The following is a 23,433-nucleotide window of genomic DNA, read 5'->3' on the forward strand; positions in this document are numbered from 1 at the left end:
AATTTGGAAACAAATTAAGTTTTAAGATATTTAACAGGTGAGTTTCTCTATCCACGAAAAGAATAGTTTTATTTCGCACTGCAAAAAACAGTTGTATGGCAGTACAGGTCCATTCACTCCCTTAATCAATCAACGATGTCGCAGACGCAGCCAATGGCTTGTTGTCACAGAAAAAGTACCCGTGGCTGAAAAATTTTTTACCACCTTTTTGTTAGCAGTACCAAGCTCCCTTTTTCCCCCACCAATGTTATTTCATTCAATAAATCACATGATGGTTAGGTGCAAAATCCGTTCACTGTTCTGTACAACTTCTACTGTGTGGTCAGAGGAAAGAAAGCTAGGGGCACTTTGTTTTTATTTTTCTCTATCTTTTGACAAGAACATATCAGCAAATTCTAATGCTGCTCTTATTGCCAGTTCCTCTGGTAAATATGTTAACTAAATGGTGAAAATATTCATGAAAACCTGCTGAATACGATGTGTTTTGGACCACAGAGAAAGAGAGGGCGAGGCACACACGCAGCCAATAGCCCATCCCAGCCAAAGATCACATAACAACAGAGTATAAGTGACATGTGACAGTAAGCTAGGGCTCAGTTAACATGCACGCATGCACACACACACACACAGACACACACACACATAGCTGAGGTAATCCAGTCTAGTCCTGCTAATAGATTTTGATGTCTTGTGCCCAGTGGAAAGCAAGTACACAAACGTGTCGTCCACATAGCTAATATTATGAGGTATTCCATTTTATCCCTGTCTTTCCGTCTCTTTTTATCGGTTTACATTTGTGTCCTTGATCTACTCATCTGCCTCATTTTCCCTTTCCTTTCTTTCAATTTTGCTTTAATCTTATGCCTTAAAGTTTTTGTATTCATATGCATGCTTATTTGTGCATGTACATAAATGTTGTCATATGTTTAAAGACCCAGCACTATTTTGATTCAGTTTATATTGACTCACATTTTGGATTAATACACTTCCCAAATAATGTTTACTGAAGCATGTAGTTGTGCTAAAATGTGTTCAGAGCAGACTTCAGAGAGTCACAATGACACTTATCATTGATATGCATCGGTGAGTGGGTGGGGCTCCACAGCTTCCAACCAATCACAGAGTTGACCTGTTGCCTGGAGATCATGTTAATGTGCACACAACCACGGAGACAGACAGACTGAATCACAAATTTGCACATAAATCCTCATCCACAGAGTGCACACACACACACAGACACACAGAGTGCTGGTGGTCTCCATGCCGACGGCTGTGTGTGTCAATTTGGGTGGTCAGCAGTGGAAAGTGTCTAAGTAACTACATGCCCATCATGTTTGGGATGTCTGCTTCTGCCCCTCCTGGCTCCATATCCGCCGTGACACACACACACACACACACACACACACACACACACACACACACACACACACACCCACACACTATTTCTGCTACACTTATTGGAAGTCACTCTGGGTACACTCTAAAGCTACATGTCTCAAATGTTTCAATTCTTGATAGCCGCAGCCGTTTTGTCTGCTTCTCTTCTGGTGGAAAGCCTACCAACATGTCGGCGTGCCAGCTGCCCTGTCTGTCCATGCGCCTGTCTGCCTCTCTCGCTCTCTCTCTCTCTTTTTATGACTACAAGTCTGCCTACCAGCTAATTTGCATGGCTTGCTATCTATCTATCTTTGAGCCTGTATACCTGTGCCCATATAAGTCAGTCAATCTGTCACTCAGCATTTGGCCCTTGGTTCTGATAATGTCACCAAGGCAGAGATAAGAGCTGTGGAGAGGTGACGGGGGCGGGACAGAGAGGTAAAGAGAGATAAGATGGAAAGGAAGGAGGGGAGGAGCGTAGAGGGATGTATGAGGGAGAGATGCAGATGAAAAACAAGGATAAGAAGAGAGGTAAAAAGGTGAGGAAGACAGAATAACGGAGCAATAGGCACTAAGAAAAAAGACACCATTTGTAAATTGTTTAAGTAATTAAGAGCCCATAATAAAATGCCTGACTTTACATGTTAACAACTGGTATAAAAAACGGGTTTGGTCTCTTCATTTAATTTCCCCCTTCATGACAACTATACGGGGAATGTGTGAATTTTTATATAGCTCACCTGTTTAAATTACATTAAGGCTTAAAGTTCGCTTTGAGTGACAGGTTGGTGTCCTCACTGGTGGCTAGCCGCGAGATCGTTCAGGAACTGGGCTTCATTCGGCCCACCTCAGCTCCACCTCTTTGCCCATTTTCGGGTTAGCCAGATTCAGGCACTGCCAAGATGGCAACAGCGGGAGCCTCTGGGAGCTGCACACATTCAGCCTCTGAAATCTATTAGCCACGTCATGGACGCTAAGTCCATGTTTAATACGGCCTATGGTTTTAAACGTTTAAAGAAAGCAAGAGTAGAATCCACAAACTGTACTGAAACAATTAGTTGATTAAGTGGGTGAAAGAAAATAATTGCAGCCTATTTTTGAACTTGCTTTTATGCACTTTTGCATTATTTAAATAGGACATATTTTAGACTCTGCACGGTGGTGCAGCGGTTAGAAGGTTGTGGGTTCCAGCCTAGGTCGTTCCATGGCTTTCTGTGTTCTCCCCGTGTCTGTGTGGGTTCTCTCCGGGTGCTCTGGCTTCCTCCCACCGTCCAAAAACAAGCAGGCTAGGTTTATTTGTATATCTAAATTGCCCTTAGGTGTGAGTGAGAATGTGAGTGGTTGTTTGTATATGTGTGGCCCTGCGATGGACTGGCGACCTGTCCAGGGTGTACTCCGCCTTTTGCCTGATGTCAGCTGGGATTGGCTCCAGACTCATTGATACTGAGAATAATTGTTAGTTACAGTTTCTGAGAGTTGCCATATTGGGAATTAAGTGGAAATCCAGTGGGAATCTTTAGGGAATTCACTGTAAATCCGGTGGCAAGTTTGGAATCCTCCCTCCAGGAACCCAGTCAGCACTGCACAGCAGCTGGGGATTATGGGGTAATGGATGGAACCCATTACTGGCATGCACGCAGACACACACACACACACTGCAAACCTTAGCTTAAATTTAGTGCGAGCTCCTAATCACCCCCTCCCAAACACCACGTACTCTCTCTGGAGGAGGCAAATTGGCACACAGCTGGAGAGGAGTTAAGACCAAATGAGGAGGCTGGTGGTCTCTGTGAGTGTATGGGTGTGTGTGAAAGAGAGACAGAGAAGATGGAAAGAGATAAACAGATGTAATGAATGAGAACTGCTTCCTGGCTCATGCGCATGGAATCTAGTTTAAAGTAATTGAAAGAGTAATGAAAAGCAAAACGAAAGAATTGAAGACAAAAACAGAAAAGCCGCCGAAGACTCAGTTTGAAGTGAAATTCAACTGTGTAATACCTGTTTAGGGGTTGACTTCTTAAATATTGTTAATTATGTATACCAGAGGACATAGGTTAGATATTTGAAAGGAAAGATTCGACAGTAATTGAGAGTAATGTGAGCCTTTGTAATTCCCTGGTATTTATGTATGGTATGAGATTTCTGATGGATTTCTAAAGAAACAAGGAGTTGTTATATGTCCTCTGCACCTGGCCCTCTCTCTCATAAACACACACACTTTCACTTACTCTTTCGAAAAGGGCTGGAAACAGCTGTTATACTAGTGGAAACACACACACACACACACACACACACAAGAGAGACAAGATGCAGCATTGTGACACAACACATTAAAAAACTCCTGAGAGCCAATGACAGCCGCTTGGCAGATGGATTGTCTCAATCAAACCACACACTAAAGCATAAACACAAGCAACACCGCCTCAAATATGAGGAGAAGAGTTTCAGATGAGAGGGGGAGGGTTATAGAAGGTGAGGAAGAGAAGAGGGAGGGATAAAGAGTGATATTTAAAGTGAGTGAAAGAGGAACGAGGGGAAGAAGAGGAGATAAACTACTGCAGCTTTAATTTAGTTATTTCTTTATGAGTCTTTATAGAGCTGAGTCTTCTCCTTGCGTTGATATCCATTTAAAACTGATTTTGGGTTTGAGGTTGGGAACGTACTTCATATATTCAAATTGCATTCAACAGTTCTTTGTCAATGAGAGTCACAATATTTTGACAGTCTGGTAATAAAACAGATTAATAGCTCAAATTGTTCCACAACTGCTGTCGTAATGTCATTTGTTGAGCCGTAGTGAAAATGGAGCTGCTGTGATATAATGTCCCTGGAGTTTAACTAAGTTAAACTTAGTTCCAACCTCCTAATGTGATACTTCATTATGGAGCTTTAATCACAGAGGCATCACAGTCCAACCAATGAGGCAATAAAAGCTTAAGTGAGAAATAATGAACGTCGGAGAAATATTTTCTCTTCTATCCAAGGAAGAGTAGGTATAAGAGAGGAAAGATGGTACCAGAATGAAAATGATGCCTGCATCACATCTTTTGTTCCTTTTTTCCCGCAAATTACTTTTAATATTGATTTTGAACTGCTCAGTAAATTCCACTGCATTTAGTACATCAGCATACTGCACATTTTAGACCCAAGATATCTATGAAATTGATTTGTGAAAGCAAATCATCCTCAAAATCACCTGGTATTCAGAAAATGTTAAAGCACGGTTGATCACAGAATGAAATAAAACTAAAAAAGAAAAAAAAAAGGTTAAAATACATAAAATGGTGCCCTTGAGTTGTCTAATTTCCTTCTGTAATAACATTACATATTAAACATGAAAAGTTGGATTTTTCCCCCCACATATGTGGTATAATTATGGACTCTATAAATTAGATTTTTAAAACATGAAATGAGTTTCAAGGAAATGAGGTGTTGCTTATGAATATGCGCATTCATCCTGCAAAGAGTTTTGTAATCAAATTACATTATCTGATCCTTAGGGGGATTCTGAGGTGTAATTATGAAGTTTATGTCATGTATTGTTCCTTACTCCTATGTTTACTACAATGTGCCTACATGAGAACACCATGTGTACCATGCACAATACAGGCGGCACAGAACAACACGTGCAAAAAATGAACATGCCGTCATATATCACCAAGATTATCAGGCATCAAGCAGACAGCAAAGGCTCTCAGCATGATTGGCAGTTGTCTTTGTTTAAGTCAAACCACACAAAGCTGCTGTGTGAGCACACTGCACAGGTACAGTTTACGGCATGTGGAACTGTATTAGCTGTGAGTAGTGAAAAAACAAACTCCAAACCGAGCAGAGCTGAGCCATTAACAGTGACGCCTGAAGCAGCAGAGAGAGGTTTTTCAGTTTTATTAGGTGAAGCCCAATAAGACACTAAGCTGTTTTCCTACTTATGGTTAAGTGGTTACATACTGTGTGTCTGAGTGTATGTGTGTGTATGTCAGAGATGGTATTCTGTTGATTCAGCTGTCAATGTGGTTTGTGTCGGTGCTTGTTTGTGTGTGTGTGTATTAGACCCCTAAACCTCCCTCAACTCCTGACCCCCTGAAGTCACATGATACTCCATCAGTTCCCACCAAACACTTAGAAGATGGGGTCAAAGGCTACGGAAGGGTATTATCAGCCAGGATTAGGGGGCATACCAAATACATAGACATAACATTCAAACCCTCAATACCATTTGGTAAAGTTAACAACCATTTGGTTGAGGACTGGACCATTGAAAGCCCTGCGACTGTAGGAGAAGCAAACCTTACTTTTGTTGTTCATGGACATTGGGTTTAAAGATACAATATTTTGGTTCGTCAGGGTGATTTTACCCAGAAGTAAACAAAAGCAGCTGTAGCTAGCTAGCAAAGGCTAATGTTTCCGCTAAAATGTGTGTTGGTTGAAAACTCTGATATTTTAAATGATTCCAACTGATTTGTTTTAAAACAAACAGCCTGCAAAAGGGTCTTACGCACATGATGGCTGCGTACGTGATCGGGTTAGTGGGACACTGACAGCGTTGTCCGTGTATTACAGTGTTGAGCTAGTTAGCCCGAGTTTTATAACAAGGTTAAAGCCTTATATAAATAAGGAATGTGAGGGTTATTTGTTCTATTATAACCCTTGGATTGGAGGCTTATTACAGAAAAACATACCTGGATCAACACAGTGGTGAGACCTATGTTTACTGTTACTGTTTGTATTTTAACACGGTGCTTTACTTTAACATAAAAAACAATTTAAGGATGAGGACTAAGTGATGAGTTTGGCAAGTTTGGCAAGTTTGACTGGAGTTGCTGAAGTGTAAACATCCCCAAACCAATCAAGGAACAGAACAGAGCTGCTATTGTTAATGTGAACTCTGAACTCTACAGTGGCACTTTGGCTCTGACGCAGTTCATTTTCCAGTCCTAAACAGGTATTTTTCTGGTCAGCTAATGATGTGCCTGTTGCCTTTGGAAATACTGCTAGGTTTCTATTGTAGGTAGTAAGCTAGTTATGGCATGTTGAGTTAAGGCATGCTTAAGTTTACAGCTTACATTTTCCAGTCCATTGTGGACCAATGTAGTATAGTGTGGACAAACCATTTCTTTGACAGGAAAGCTTTCTGCATTTAGCTGACGCTTTTATCCAAAGCGACTTACAATTGCTATACATGTCAGAGGTCACACGCCTCTGGAGCAACTGGGGTTAAGTGTCTTGCTCAGGGACACAATGGTGGATGGGTCACAGTCGGGGATTGAACCCGGGTCTCTCACATCAAAGACATAGTCCCTATCCATTGCACCATCGCCACCCTCGCCTATTATAAAACAACTGTTAATATTTTGATTCAAATTATGTAGCGGTTAAATAGTAATGGCTGTGAATAGAAATGAAATGAAAAGTAAATGATGAGTAGAAATTCTTAGCTTGTCACACCTCACTTTGAATGAGTTGCTGTGGTGTAGTGACCTACGTCAACAGGAGGGCAGCTGAAATACAAACCTGAATACCAAGCACATCTGAGTCAAATTTTGTTGTTGGTTAGACAGTTTGAACGGGGGGGTTAAGAGCATGCAAAATATAAAGATCAGACACTATTTCACTGGGGATTTTTGACCTAACTCACTTTAGAATGAAGATGCAATCCCTCATTGGGCAAACCTGTGTTACAACGACAGGCCAAAAAGGAGTTTCCAGGCAAAGAGCAGACCACTAAAGAATACATTCTTCATCTGTATTCCTTGAAACGACCAAAGAGCAAAGGACGGAGAGAAGGCAGATGAATCTAAAGAGGATAAGAAGTTAGCATAAACAGAAGACATAGAAGTGTGAGCCAGAGGGGGGGAGACAAGGATAAGGAGAAGAAATGGAGAGAGTGAGAGACCTGGACTGTCTCTAAATAAGGAGATACAGGCTGGAAAAAGAAGGCTGTTCAAAAATCAGCTATAGCTAGGGAAGCCATTACGCTCAGAAGAAGTGACAAAAAAGATTCATGTAAAAAGAAGACAATTCGTAGATTTCATGTGAAGTCACATTCCAAGGAAAACGCTCCCTTGGAGGGCAAAAAAATAGGTTATTTTCCGCTGCCTGCCAACCAGGAAGCAAGTGATACACTGTTACTTTGAGTTTGTCACTTTTGCGTTTGCCAAAATGCTGGATGGCTGTTGTGCTTTCAGATGCTCTTATCGAGGAGGAGACAAGCCTGGGCTGTGTTAGGTGAGGGATTCCCCACAAGATAAACGTAAACATTACCGCAGTCGAGCGGTGGCAGGGACCTGGCGGTTTTTAACGGTAGAAATGCGGCAGCGGATGCTGTATATGGATGGAACACTTGCAGTTTGTGTTTACATCTTTGTTTTTCTGAAGTTGAAAGGTGATCCAAATAAAATTTGACTGCTTTTGCGGCGTCTCTGCCGGGGAGTCGCAGTGTGAGCCGCTATGTTGGTCTGTTGTTTTGCCCTCCAGGTCACCGTGCATGTGAAACTATGAATAGGGAAAAAAGTTGAGGTGGGAAACAAGGAGAAGACAATAAGGTGGAGAAAAATTAAGAATTAAAAAAGCGGTGGTTTAGGTTTGAGACCTGAAGAAAAAAGGAATGACAAATAAGACTTAAGAAGTAAGAGACTGAACATACCAGATGGATGTGTTGTGAAGTGGAGAAGAAAAACATGAAAGAAGCAGAAAATGATAAGGGAGGGACAGCAAAGGAAAGTAATGGGGGTGGTGGTGGAGAAGAAGAGAAGAAGAAAAAAGGCAGAGAAACAAGTGCTGCCCTCCAGAGAACTGGCATGCTGAAGGTCAGCATCTGCTGAGAATAATGGGCCCTACTTTAGAGGAACACACACAAACACACACACACACACACACACATACAGCTTGTTCATACAGTTCACGTTTGAATGAAACTAAACACCTTTTAGGGGCTCCTATCTGTCTTTGTCAATAAAGTTCTGTCAAGTGTGATTAATCCACCTGGATATCGTGAATTACAAACTGACCAGCCCAGGAAACTAACATGATTACATTCCCCTGTGTATGTAAAGGTGTGTGTATACACATTTGAAAAGATGCCATGTGTGTATCAGGGTATGGATGTGTGTGACTGTGAATGTGTGAAGGTGCATAATACAAAGTACTTATTTTAAAGAAAACAGCTGAAGTGTAGCATGGAATGAGATGAAATGGATAAAAAGAGGATCGTGGAGACTAAATGAAAGAGTATGGTAAGTACTTAAAGTGAAGTATGAGAAAAGCCACATTGAGAAGGAGAAACAGGAGGAGAGAGAATCAAATTAGAGCTCAAAAATAAATAAAAATGTCAGAGAATAAAAGGAGAAACAGTACTGAAAGAAAAAGAAAATGACATGGGAGAAGGACAGGGGAGAAACCCATCAGAGGGAAGTGAGAGTAACTGAGGGATGAGGGCCTTCCAGATGGTAGGAGACTGTTGCCTCGGAAACACAGAGAGGGCAGAACAATGGGGATTTAGAGTGGCGTTTCACATCCCATCATAATACGGCCCTGCCATTTGGAAACTGAGCGATGAAGCAACAGCCAACAAATCGCAGAGACCGACAATTTAGTGCAGGCAGCTCCTCAAAAAATACATTCTGATCAACATGTCTGATCAAATGAGATATGAGCCGACAGATGAAGAAACTAAGAGACACGTTCTGTGCTACTAGGTCACGGGGCTGAATGCCCTTCAAAACCATTGTTCATGTCATTGCAACTCATCTTCCACTGCATTCACTCTCTCACCTTGCCTGTGCACAAAAAGCATCTTGAAGCCCTATGACATGTAATCAACTATATTAACCCTTAGACAAACAGGTTTGTTACAAATAGGAGCCCTATTATTGTGTGAGCAGCCAAAGAACATACAAACCAAGGGAAAGGAAATGTGTCTACTGTCTTAAATACAGGTGTGAAGAAATGAGATAATCTTGCCATTTCTTTGAATAATTATTTTCTTATTTGAATAATTTCATAAAGGAAAGCAATTCATTTATAAGGTGGCACATATAGCAGTTATAAAATTTAAACTGTGTGTACAGATCTTAATAAGAAAAGAAAAAGGGACAATTTCATATTTCAATATTACGAATTATGAAAAACTCACAAGAATGAAGAAAATCTAAATGTCTGAGCAGCGCTACAAAATATGGTATAATTACGTCAATGTTGAAATTATTAGGAAATAATCACTTTTGACTGTTCTGAAATGTACCTCTACAAACTACTAGGGGTGTGACGATGCACTCACAAGACGGTACATGATACTGGGTCCACAAGAACGAGACAATGTTTTAACGCTACTTTTAAGAAATCTTCAATGATGAAATGTGTGACTGGAAAAATAGTTGACTGAAAGCCATTAAATGTTGCTTACACATTGTTCGTATCTTGTCAGTTGTCGTTCACCGTTTTTACCAGGTAACCAAAATGCTGCCACACAAATAATTTTAAAGTGGTGGGGGCATGCTCTATGTTGAGTTCACCCTTACACTCCGATATGCTAATATTGGGAGACAGCTTTTCACCTCAAAGAGAAATATTGCCACATTTTAATATCACACCTCTACAAACTACATATGTTCATAAGCTCTAATATTATAGGAAATTAAACTCTAGAAAACTGTAACATCAAATGGTGCAACCCAAGTTGCCAGCCATGTCTACTTTTAGATATTTGAATGCTCTAAACCAGAAAAAAGACAGATTGTTCATATTGGCAGTGAATTGTAAGCATGTGAATGGGCCTTGTCCATCGGTTATAGCTATTCAAACTAAAGATGACATTAAGTTATGGCAGTATCATATATATCCACTTATAGGCAGTATAGTGGTTGACTTCCTTAAACATTATGAAATCCATTACAGATAATATCATATCCCGTTCAAATACCCCCCCGTGTTTCACATCTTGAGCCAATAAAGTTCCCCCTCAGCAAGATGTAATAGTTTCAAGCTGGGGACATTTTTCTGTGTGCATGACCACAGGATACAAATTGCTGACAAAGTTACGATCCCTAAATAGCGACTAATTTGGTACATGAAGAGGACTTCTAAAATACTAACAAGGAGATGGGAATTTGTAAAAAAACAAACAAAACATGGACACGCACAGGTATGGTTATGGATTTACAGGAACTTAGGAAAGGCACACACACCTGTGCACAAACAACTGCTTAACTTATTGCGGCTCTGCAATGAATGAAATGGGTTAAATTGCTGTTTCACTGAAAGAAAGTATATTTGCAACTTGAGCGGTGAATGTAGGACCATGGAGCTGAAGGTAAATGTGTACATCCATTCCCTAACATGCCACAGCCTCACTGTTCAATTGTAATGTCAAACTCCTGCCTGTTGCAGTAATATGAGCTGCTTCCTGTTTCAACACATTCATAAATCATCTTAACAATTTATGGTGCATTCCATTTGGTAGCGATGAATTTGATACGAGCTAAATTTTTGCACACACTCATCACGTTGCCTTTCATAGCTTATGTAATCGGGATAAAGAACATTAAGTGCATGCAGAAACACATTTAATTATCATTTAACTATCCAACTTTTGAGTATTTCTGGGTGAAGAAAAGAAGTATGTAGCAGCACTGGGACGGCAGATGGTCATTAGGCTGCTGCCAGATGTTACCATTTCACAGCTGCAACTGTTGAAAAGTCTGAAGCTCAGTCCATCTTCTTGTTCTTCAGACAGACATAAATAATAATGTAACATTCCTTGATGCATTTCCCAAATTGTGGGTGATTAGTTAACTGCCGTAAAATATATGCAGACCACAGTCAGCCCTTAAAAAAGACCAATTCAAAACAGGCAATGAAGATGTGTACAAACCTTCAAATGAGTACAGAGTGAGGATAAGCTTCACCTGGGTGTGTTATTCTGCCACGATGTAAAATGTGTACGTGCGCAGCAAAGCTACTTCACTCCACATGGGCACGGTATCACTTATCACCAGTTCAACTCCAGCATATCCAAAAAAACCTGTTGAACATTCACTGGCTGCGCCCTGAAAGAGAGATTTCCTCCCTCACCCTGGGGTCCAGACATATGAAAGCACATCATACTCTCTTGTCATGCGGGGACCTACTGGTTCTGCAACACATTATGGGTTGTAAACCCAACGTTTTAGAGTCCATGATCAAGATCAAAGCTGTAACCTCTGAGAATTCTTTAAAGTGGCAACCGGTGAACACATCAGAAACACTAGAAGCACAAGACAGTCCAGAGAAAAAAAGTGTTCGGGGAGGGGGGTCTATGAGAAGCAGGGTCTTTCTATATGACTAACAAACAGGCAGAGTCTCGATGAGTCCAGAGACGCACAGAAAACCAACTGGACAATGGGGTGGATTGTGCAGCAGTTGTAAAGTGGTCTGGGAAACTCTCAGGCCTGATTGGGAGGTCTTCTCAAGAGAGATTGAGGGACAGAAAGAGAAGCGAGAGACATTCCCATTTCATTTCCCTCCTCAGCAATTCAACAATGTCCTTTTCACCCCAAGTTCAGAGAGAATGAGAATTAGAAGAGGAGGGGCTGAAAGAGGGAAATATGCAAAGAGCAATGGCAGGGAAATAAATTAAGAAACGCAACTAAAAGAGAGACACAGAGACAGAGAGCAAGGCACAGAATACAACATCTGCTTTCTAATGACTAATCATCAAATTATCATTATAATGAGGAAGTGACAGCCTTCCCAGAAACCTGAACAGCTATTATGATCGGTTCTTTTAATCTAATAAAAGTAATAACAAGGACAAATGGGAAAGGGTGTTTGGCTAATCCAATTGGGTCAAGGCTACGTTTCCAATAACTGATCGCTGTTATCAACAGAAATCCTTGGAGAGCAAAATTATGTTTTTAATCAAAGTTGACTTAGTACAGTCCTACTTGCACTGAAACTCACATGCATAGGACTGACTGCCTCGGTCATCAACAGAAATATGGGCTAATGGAAGAAAGCAGTGCCACCAAATAGAATAAAACACAGCTTTAGTTTATGGATTATTAGAGTATAGCACTCCCATGCAAACCAATCGTCATTATTTGTCATTATGGTAGGTAATGCCTTCCAATTTCAAGGTTATAAAGGTTTTTTTATTTATTTCTTGATGATGATATGATGACAATGATGATAATGGTGATATCATTTGGGTCAATATTCCGGTCACAATCTAAAATTGTTAACAGTAGAGATGAGTCTGGTGTGTCTGTCAATTTGTGACTATATTTAGTTTTTCCTTAGTTTTGTCTTTTTTTATATGAATAATAATACAGGAGTCAACAGGCAAGTCTACTAGTAGGGAGAGAGAGAGAGAGAGAGAGAGAGAGAGAAAATGTGTAAATGGGGCAGTAATGGTGCACACATGGTAGGGGCGCAACCTGCTAATGCTGATGATACACACACTCTGATAGCCATCAACCGACCTCAGAATGACCGAAACTCACTCGCTCACGCACACACACACACACAGGTGCATATACACTCATACACATAATACGCATGTATGCATACAAATCACTGAAGTTGTTTCAAACCGATTCATGCATTCATTTATGCTCAAACATAAACACAAACTCGGTAAGTGGTCTAAGACATATACCATTTAACTGGCAACTTTTCAGGTTTGATTCCAGCCAGGAATGTTTGCTGAAGGACATACACCTCTCTCTCTTTCTCTGTCTCTCGGCAACCTTAACTATTGCATAAAATGAAAACATGCAGCTTTATTATATGCCTGCTCTTCAAGCACACAAATGTAAATTCAAAATCTTTAGTAATTCATGATAAAAGTTGTGTAATGGAGTGATTATGAAGAAGAAAATAATTAAGGATTACCACGTGATTACCAAAGTAATAACCAAGTAATAGCTTTGTATTAACAATGAGTATCTCTGGGTAATATGAGGCTATTCATATAACAGCGTAATAAGGGCCACATACAAACACCAATAAAGGGTTGATGTTTCACAATCAGTGAAACACCTTCAAAGTCACATGAAAATGCTTGGAAGTTGAAAATAATTACCATATTATATAGTTGATGGCACCGATCCGATATGGGATATCGGTCCACTGGTGACTCAAATAGCTGGATCGGTTTTCGCTGACAATGGGCTGATCTATGGGCCGATCTGTTCACTTCAATTATGCACATACTACAAATGCAACAACAGTGTGTAGGTAGACTGGAACATTTTACTAGGAGAGCTAAAGTAGCATTTTTGGAATCAAGCAAGCTATGTTAAGAAGCGAAAAGTATAATAGCTCGCTTGTTATTGACAGTAAGGATATCATGGCAGACGGAGCAAGCGACCAGACGAGAGTAACTATCAGACTGGCTTTTACTTGTTGCCGTGAGCAGAAAGCTAAAAGGACGCAGGACAGATGGCGAGCTGGCCTTCTTCCTGTTGGACTGGTAAGTAATAACTTATTAGCTGGCTTGCTGTGTCTTGTGTTGCGCTTGCTTGATGTTTGCCTGTGTCGAGCCAAATAGGTTTCACAGACGGAGGTTTAGCCGCTAGCTATAAATCTTGAGTTGATGTTAGCAAATGTAACATTACTAACGTTAGATAACACACTCGGACGTCGGAAATGTCATTTTAAGTGCTCCTGTGTTGGTTGCTGTCTATCTTTGTTGGCCACCCATGTTTCAAACAACATTTTCCTTTCTTTGTACACAGACAGACTAATCAGTAATTTTGCTTTGCCTTGTGTTGTCGCACTTGCTTGATGTTTGGCTGTGTTAGCAAACGTCCCGACTTGCTACTTTTTGATGCAGAGTAATCATAACAAATGCACGTGTGCAGCTGTCCCGTTTCATGACAGCGGTGAATTACAGTATGATCAGCACCTAATCTTGCATAATGTTGCCTTACACATGATGAATGACTCCCAGGCTCTTCTACACAGTGAGGAACACAGCAGTGTTTCCCCACAGAACCCCAATGTTCGCGTCTTGTAACGTAAGAGGTAGCGTCTCTTTCTGTCTTTCTCTGCAAAATGCTAAAATGCGTCGCCAAATACACCCGTGTAGCCAGGTCCAAGTAAAATCTATGTGTGGGAAACTCTGCACAGCTTATTAATTTTACCCAGGTATCAGATCATACTCTGTATCGGCCACTATCCAAAGCCCAGGAACTGGTATCGGTATCGGATATGAAAAAGTGGTATGGAGCCATCCCTAGTTGAAAGCTAACTGAAAAGTAAATCACTGTAAGGTGATCACTACGGTTGGCGGCAAAGGTAATGTTATCGTAGAGTTGACAGGAAGTAAACACATCTTAAAACAGATACGTCACACAACATAGTGCAAGTAAAGAATATTACCATGAAATTAAATAAAAACAGGTAGTTCAGCATTTTACAGCCCTGACTCATGGTTATTACACAGAAAGTGCTTCCAGGATACTCCTTTACCATGAAATTAATTTGAAACAATTAGCTTAGCATTTTGTATTATTACACTGATATAACCATTTTATTGTTAGAGGGTTAACATACTGTTTCCAAAATATTACTATAATATTACTAAATAGTTTTGCTTGCTGCAATCTTTAAATTTGTTTCCCCATTATCTCTCTTTGTTTTTGGACCCTGTTCAATAAATTTTAGTTTAATGTTTCCCAGATATACCTATTGTTATTACCTAGCTATTGAGTGGATATTAATTTTGTAATTACATGATTAAAATTTACCTCTTTATTATCAAACCATTAGCAGGCTGTGACTGTGGTACAGGGACACATGCTCTCAACAGGGGTCCTTTGTTTCAGTATAATACCACCAGAGAGAAAGTGAGATGTAGGGGGAGAAGTATAGGAAAATGGTGAAATATAGACAGAAGGTTGGACATGGAGGATGGGGGGTGAAGAGGATGGAGAGGTAATTTCAAGAAAATGGTAGTGAGAGGGGACCTTGGGGGGTTTGAAGTGAAAGGACATGCGCTTTTGTGTCCTCCCCTCTTTCCTTTTCTGTTGTTGATGTTCTCAATGTTCCTTTCCCATGAAAACCTACATCTCTCAGCTCTTAAGAAGAAGAAAAATGCTGTAAAAGTGTTAAGAATGCTACTTTCTGAATTTAGAGCACAGGTTATAGTACTGAATGTATGAGCAAGTGAAGCACTGAGTGTTCCAGTGGGTTACAACTTGCTCATGGACTGAAACTACCTCAAGGAAAATGCTGGAATAAATAACACATGCAGTAAAATTTACCATCAGTTAACATCAAACTTCATTTTTTCTGTCAGACTATTTTACATACACATTGATTCTGTTTCAGCATCTATAACAGCTAAAAGCTTGTGTCATATAATGGATGTGACGCTTAAAAATCAAATTACTCTGGCCATAAATGACTTGCAAGTGCACGTGTATCTTTTCCTGAATAATTACCAAAACACAGAATAGTTTTATGGAGCAGCAAAATATAATACGCGCCCTCAACAGACTGCTCTATTTCATGCAGTGACATTTGCTGACAGTTTGTTAGGTAGTGTTTGTGCTTTAGGCAGGGAAACATCATCCACTGCTGGGTCATGTTTTAATTTTAGAGCCACACGCACACGCGCACACACAACTTACCCAGTGCTCCAGTTAACTGACTTTGAGTCAAACATACTGTACCTGGCTATGCAACCCTACAGTTATTTCTGGACTCACTTTGACTAATATAAACACACACTCACATATAAGCACATACACAAACCCCTCCCACACATGCATGCCGGTATACAGGCATGCAGAGACTAGATACACACAACCTGCAAGCTATTTCTGAGCCAGTGGCAAAATAATATGTTTTGATAAGGTCAGCCTGGATGTGGTTTCCAAACACGAGCTCTTTCTCTGACTCTCTACATGCTGAAATATCTCTTGAGTTAATTGACAGCTGGGGAGGCAGTATAGAAAGAGATGCAGAGCGTAGGGAGAAAGAAAATAAAGACAGAAAGAGATTAGATTCTGTCAGACATAAAATCTGTGAGAAGGGAAATATTTCTGGATTAATCTACCTATTTAGTAACGGCTTTTTGGCCTTCAGATCGGTGTGTTCATTGTGGAAACCTTGACTCACTTCAAATATGAGAGGCTGTTATACACAGAAGTGCAATGTTCACATAGTATTTGGTTTCAGCCACCACATTATGCAACACATGGCTTTACATACAGGTATCGATAAGGCTGTTTATCTCGTGCACCGGGGGAAAGCAGTTCTCTAGAGGTCAGCCCATTATCCAGCCATTTTTATGAAAAGAGTTTAGTTCGTGTAAAAAGTCTATCTTCAGTTTCAAATCTGCTGCTTTAGAAATCAGAGGTATTTAAAGTATTACTTGAAAAAAAAAAAACACCCCATGTTCACTTCAGCTGTGTAGAAAATGTTTCAGAACTGTTACCAGGGCGTAAGCAGGCAGATTGTCAGTGACTTTTACGGAAAAGTGACTCGGAGGGTCATTTTCAAACACGAGGCGTACATGTAAAATTGGCACCGCGTTTTCGGATTACAGTGCATGTCTGAAAGTGGAAACAGAGACAGGGTGTACTGTATGTGAGTGTGTGTGTGTGTCCAATTTCCCAAGGCTTTTCAGATACCACAGCCAGACCTCAAAACTATCATCACTGTTCTCGCTCCCATCTGCCAAAGTCATCACCCACACACAGACACTCTCTCTCTCATGCGCACACATACACGTGCACACACACACACACACACACACTCAAAAGAGGTGTGAAATAGCCATCCCTCACTATTTTAACAGGGGTGGGAACCTGGCTATAAACTTTCTAACGTCCTAAACTTCTGTATGTCATTCCACTCACTGACTTCCTCTCGCTCTCTCTCTCTCACACACACACACACAAACAAACATTTGTTGTTGGCTTGTTAGTCTGCTGAGGTGTTGGTTCTTAGAAGCAAAATAAAATGAGGTGAGAAGAAGCTAGTAACAACTACTCTGAGTTTTCACTGTTTTAAACCTTACACTTCTATTTTCACTTAATACGTTTTATTTAGATGCAGTAAGAGTTCACAGTACGGTGGTATCAGCCATGTTAAAGGGCTTTACTTAAGTACATTACCACAGTACTATTCATCTTTGGACAATGATGGGAAAAAATAAGAAAATAAGGGACTGTGGAGGAGACGAGAGGGAAGTGAGAAATATACAGGAAAAGAAAAAATGAGATGTGAAGATAGTGAAAGAGTGCAGAAAGAGAAGATAATTAACGTTGAGGCCTCTGAGAGTGGAAAGGTTGCAAATGAAAAATGAGATGCTGAAAGAGTGACTGGTGATGGTTGGAGAATATAGTATGTCTTCAACTGTGCATCACGTTGAGACTATCACGTGTAAATGGTTAGGGAACAGCTGTGGTTTCATACATGCTCCGACTACGGCCGTTCTGGACCTGAATATTTATCTGATTACATCAGAAAACACATCATGAGAAATAAATGGAAAGAATCCTTTAATAATTGATTAGTATACTCTAGGATACTCGGGGGAGCTGTTATTGTTCTTTTGTTGGCTAATGTTGGTGATATTTCATGCTGTCCATGGAGGAAAATGACTAAATGTACCGGGCATTAGGCTAACGCATAGATACTGGAGTGGTTCAGTTCCCTGCTTGACTGTCAAGTCTGACCAGAACTGTCTCTCCTGTGTCCTCTAGTCACCTGCCTCCTGTCTGACTCAAAAACACTCATCTATAGTGTATGTGAAAATAAAAATAAAACAAAATTAAAAACAACAGCTCAATCAATGGTGATATGATATACGCAGCATAAAGTGCACCTTGCAAGTTATTTTGACAATTTGCTCAACATTGACCAAACAATCTTTATCTCTTAAATCTCTGAAATGACATGATGTAAATAAGAAGGTTCGGTGTTATTGTTATATTCCCACCAAGAAGTTTAATTGTTGCCATCTATAACTTCAAAATCCTGTAAAAGCTGTCCTGTGAAGGATGCAAACACGTGCACTAACAACATGCAATTCAGTGAGGAGCCACTGAAAATGAGATGTGTCTTAGTGAGCTCAGCTCATGTTGCTGATTTGAAAAGCATAAAACAAGCTGTGCAAACCATCACGAGTTCCTTATCTTGTACTCATGTATATGAGATTTCTGGTAGAGTGGCGTTCTTGAAATTCAGTTGCAATTTTTTTCTAAAGCCATCCAAACACTGTTAACAAAAAAAAAATATTTTAATATTTGCTCGCTTTCTAGTTCAGTACACCATCCAGACAGCACTGTGTGAAAGATGAGATTTGAAGTCAGAGGTTAAAAATAAAAACACCAGAGAATCCACTCATGACAGCTTTGAAAAAGTACTGATTGTGCATAAGCCAAAGTAAGTTTTTGTGGGGGAGCAGCTCTAGGGAGTCAGGGGTCAGTTTTCAACCTTGTGTGTGTTCCCCAGGGAGGGGATAAGGTGAGTTCCTGGCTGAGACTGAGGCCTTCAGAGACGCTCAGAAAGACTTGCAGACTACACAGATGTAATTAGAGGCTTCAAAGAGAAAAGAAGAGACGAGAAGAGAATAGAGCAGAACAGTGATACGTGCTGTAAAACATTTACTTTGTGGACCTCCTCATAAAGGTGAGTGAGAAGAAGCAGTACCTTGGTAAGGAGGCATACTGACGTTCCACTTCTTCGTAACGTGGTGCCAGCCGATGATCTGCACCTCTGCCTGGCATCTAGTAAAGAGAGACAATTGTTTAGTTTGTGGGTGTTTGAAAGGTTTGAAATATTCAAGTAAAGTTGCTCCGTGCAGCAACTAGCCTGTACTAATAAACAGTAAAACAGAGTAAGCAAGTGCAGTGCGCACCCATCAGCCCCTTGCTTTTCTTGCATGTGTGTCTGCGAGTGTGTGTTTTTGTGATACAGGGGTAATTTAGGATTGACAAAGGCTAGTTATTAGGGATTAAGAGATAGAGTTTCGGTCTTCTGAAGGGTTTTTTTTTAGGGGGCGGACATGGTCTCCATCCAAGATTAGGTTACTTCAAAACAGGATGGAGTCGTCTCGCTCATACACACACACACACACACACACACACACACACACACACAAACAGAGTCAGGTCTCATCTCCATCTTGAGGAAAAAAAAAGATTAAGTCAAGCTGCTGACAGTTCAATCTTTCCTACTTCCTCTCTTACTCTTCATCTCACTGGTTCAGTCTCTCACCCTCACATCTTGTTTACTCTTCTTTCACTTATTCCCGTTCCTCTCTTTCACACACACACACACACACACACAGTCGCTCTCTAAGAGATTACCCCGGCCTTTTCAGTAGAGAGATTCCAGCTGCTGCGGCGCTCCTTAAAGAAGCCGACTAAACCCTACACGTCAACAAGCTCCATTAACACACACGCACACAGACACACACACTGAATATTGTAAATGAGACTCATTTTAACCTAACGTGGGGTGAGAGAGTGAGATATGATTCAGGTGATTGGGTGTTGTGACTTTGCATACATGCTGAACTCCAACAATAAAAATTATACTTATGCAGTATGCAGCATGACATAGTCCCTGCAGGCTCTGTGTAATGCTGAGTCTCTGAAAATAGTCCATCAAATGTAGTCTATCACACCTTTGCCACATTAAAATGGTGTTTTTGTTGATAATAGATATTTCCAGCGGATACAACTGCATAACACATGACTATTTCTTCAAGTACACTGTTGTACCTTCGACAGGACATTACTGTATGTCATCTGCACATTTTGGATCAATAATGTCCTGTAAAAGTAGAGTGTGTATACCATTTTCCCACATAGTGGTGGAAAGAGTGCCATTAAAATCAAAAGAACCTAATGTAAAGAGGGTGAAGTATGTGTGTGTGTGTGTCCCAAGTGGTGAAGACAAAAGGTTGAAGGTTTTATAGAAAACAAGGTTCTTGTTCTCTCCTCAACTCAAGCTAATATTTTCAACACAAAGGGTGCTGAAAATTATTACAGACCACAACCTTTTCTTCTCTCTCTGCCTCTCCTCCTCTCTTTGCATTCCAGGGAATGATGCCAGGAGGCATATAAAATAGATTTGGTGGTCCTGCTTTCTTTTCAACACCTGTCTTTATAGCTTCAATATCTCAGGTAGAGAGACAGTAGGATATTAGGAGGGAATAGAGTGGTGGAGCGAAAGAATGAAAAGGCATTCGATGGAGAAGAAAGGAGGAAAGAGAGCTAGAGTGAATGAGAAGTAAATGGGTTAGAGAGAGCGGGTGAGAGAGATATAGAGGGGGAGTGGGGATATTATGAAGCCATTGAGGAGAGGCAGGAAGGGGAAAAAGGGATGAGAGGTGAATTATAAAACAAGGGAATGAATGGGGTGAAGACGGGGACGACAGTGGGGAGGTGAAAGGGACATGAAAGAGAAGATTTAAACAAGATGTTAAAAGAGAGAATGAGAGACAGTGAGAGGGGTGAAAGATGGGGGGGGGGGGGACTGCAACATCCAGAGGAGACTGAGAGTTGAGAGAGATGAGTTAAGGGGGTGAAGAAAAAACAAAGAGGCATGAACGGAGGAGACAAGAGAAAATAAATGAAAGAGGGAGGCAGGTGTCAGAGAGATGGAGGAAGGAAAGCCGCTGAAAGACAATAAAATTTGATAGAACTGTCATCAATAGACGAGGCTGGCTGTTTTTCTATATTTTTCTTATTATCAACAAAGCTCATGAAAAGACCAAAACCAACATAGTCTGCCTTTTAGTACTTTCTTACCGTGGCTCTCAGGCAAAGCCCATTGGTTCCTATGAAGACATATGTCTTAAAAAACAGGTCACAAATGTATGGTTTCATTTTTTTTGAAGGCTCAGGAATTTTGTGAAACAGCTCAGCACAGTACTTTTTAGCAAGCATTATTCAAATAGGAGCAAATGGGGAATTTGTTGGGGAATATTTTTGGCTACGGATTAATATACATTTAATGCACTAGTGAGATTTTATAGTGGCGGCATCTGGCATTGATTTAAAATAAACTACAGTGCCAGTGTCCCCAGTGCAAGCGCTGTGGCTCATTTATGTGTTTTCAATCTGTTTTGGACAACAATGGAGGTCTACGTCACAGAGGGAATAAGATATTTCGAGCTTTGGCTGCACAGGCAATACTTGTTAGTAGGATCAATTTACTGTTGGTTTTGGTCTTTTCATGGGATTTGTTGGCAACAAAGAAAAATATTGCTAGCTTTGTGATAAAAAAGGCTGCAGACCCCGAGCCTAAAAGGTGCCCTAGTTCAGACAGACAGAGTAAGTATGTGGCTTGGTGCTCTTCTGCTCAAGTGTGCATGTCTTTGTGTGTTTCCATACACATGGATTAAGGGCAGATTACTGTGTGATGCCACAGACTGAGTAAACACAAACAGATGAGTGTGTAATGAGTGTGGATGTGTGTATATGAAGTCAGGAAGTGTATAGAAACCAAACAAATTTCTGACCACACACAAACACATTTGTATGTAGTGAGGGTGTTGGAAGAATGGCACATACTTGAAGTTTATTCACTACAAATTAGCTTGTTCATGAAGAACACTTTCTGCTTTTTAAGTAACATTTAATTGTGTGTATACCTCTTTGTCTGTGTGTGTGTGATACAGCTTTAATACCGTTCTGCTTATCGAAGCAGCAAAATCTGTTTGTAATAAATACAAGAACTGGACAGTTTTTGATTCACATGAAGGGATGCGCAGCACACAAAGCAGAAAGCAATAAGCACCTCAGACAAATAATGAATTTATGTAAAACTACCGTTTTGTTAGACAGATGAACACCAGAAAAATGCGTTCAAATACAACGACAAAGTTAATCCAGCTACATTTTATGTACATTCTTTGAAAAAGATTTTTTGTAAAGGTAACAAAATGCATAAGGCTCTACTGAAAAATAGAGATTCAATTCAGAGTGCAATTCAAACGGGATCACTGTCTACCGTGCATATTCTTTCCGAAGTAAGGTCACATAGAGGTCCACCGGCAGGGGAGAGACTTAGGCTCTCTATAAATTGACAATCCCCAAATACTACTCAGCCGCAGCTGAAAGATCCCCTGATTTGTTTGTAACCAGGACAATATTGCCTGTATTAGCCTGTATGTAGCTATTTGTGCAAGAGTGTGTGCGTGAGAGAGAGACAGACAGATATGATGTTAGATAGTTGTCTGTCAGCATTCACAACTGTCACAGGAGTATAGTGAAGGGAAAACACTATGACAGCTAAGCTTGCGTCGGACATACTGTACACACCGGCTTTGTCCCCCCCCCCCCCACCACACGCACAGTTACACGCAACAACATGTGCACACAATCCATCTTCACCACACATAAAGAAGACATGCAGAGACTTTCTCTTTCAAGTGCAGCTACTGTACACATACTCACGCACGCAGCCAAACAAACACCCATCTCTCTCTCTCCAGGCGCACACACAAACACACACATTTAAACACACTCCCTCTCGCTCACACAAATGGCTGTGGCAGTAGTGTAGCGCGCTGGTTGGGGTAATGGTCTAGTGAAAAACCATTTCACGGCATAGCGAGCAGAGGAGAGTAGAGCACGGAAATCAAGCAGAAGAGACTGATACTGAAGGGAGAGGGAGCGCACACACACACACACACACACACACACACACACAGGGAAAGTGACACACACTTCCAAACACACACTTCCGCAGGCACACACACTGTAAGAAGAGCTCATCGCTCTCCTTTCAACAGACCCTTCAATTTACCCATAAAACACACACCACCCCATCATTTCAGCACTGACACACACACACACACACACACACACACACACAAAAGCTGAAACGTCCCATCCTTTTCACTCGAGCCGTTTCAAGGATTTCAAAGGGATTTAGATCGACGTGGAGTATTTGGTAGAGGCATACTGCTTCAATAAGACTACTTAGCCCAAATGTGAAGTGTCTCTCTTTCTGGCATTTCTCTCTTCAATTGTGTTTGTGCTCTCCTTCATCACTCAATCATCTCTTCACCCCCCCCCCACCCCCTCTTCCTCATCCTCTCCATGTCCA

General features: G+C 40.8%; 1 protein-coding gene across 2 annotated transcripts in view; it reads right to left on the reverse strand.

The window, feature by feature from the left end:
* Nucleotides 1–23,433, reverse strand: part of pard3bb (par-3 family cell polarity regulator beta b) — a 232,692-nt gene that overhangs the window by 6,510 nt on the left and 202,749 nt on the right. For both annotated transcript variants that reach the window (XM_046054894.1, XM_046054895.1), the window contains exon 23: nt 19,021–19,097. In XM_046054894.1, the coding sequence (XP_045910850.1) occupies nt 19,021–19,097 (77 nt within the window). The remainder of the gene's footprint in view (nt 1–19,020; nt 19,098–23,433) is intronic.

Source organism: Micropterus dolomieu, linkage group LG07 (genome assembly GCF_021292245.1).
Source record: "Micropterus dolomieu isolate WLL.071019.BEF.003 ecotype Adirondacks linkage group LG07, ASM2129224v1, whole genome shotgun sequence".
NCBI lineage: Eukaryota > Metazoa > Chordata > Actinopteri > Centrarchiformes > Centrarchidae > Micropterus > Micropterus dolomieu.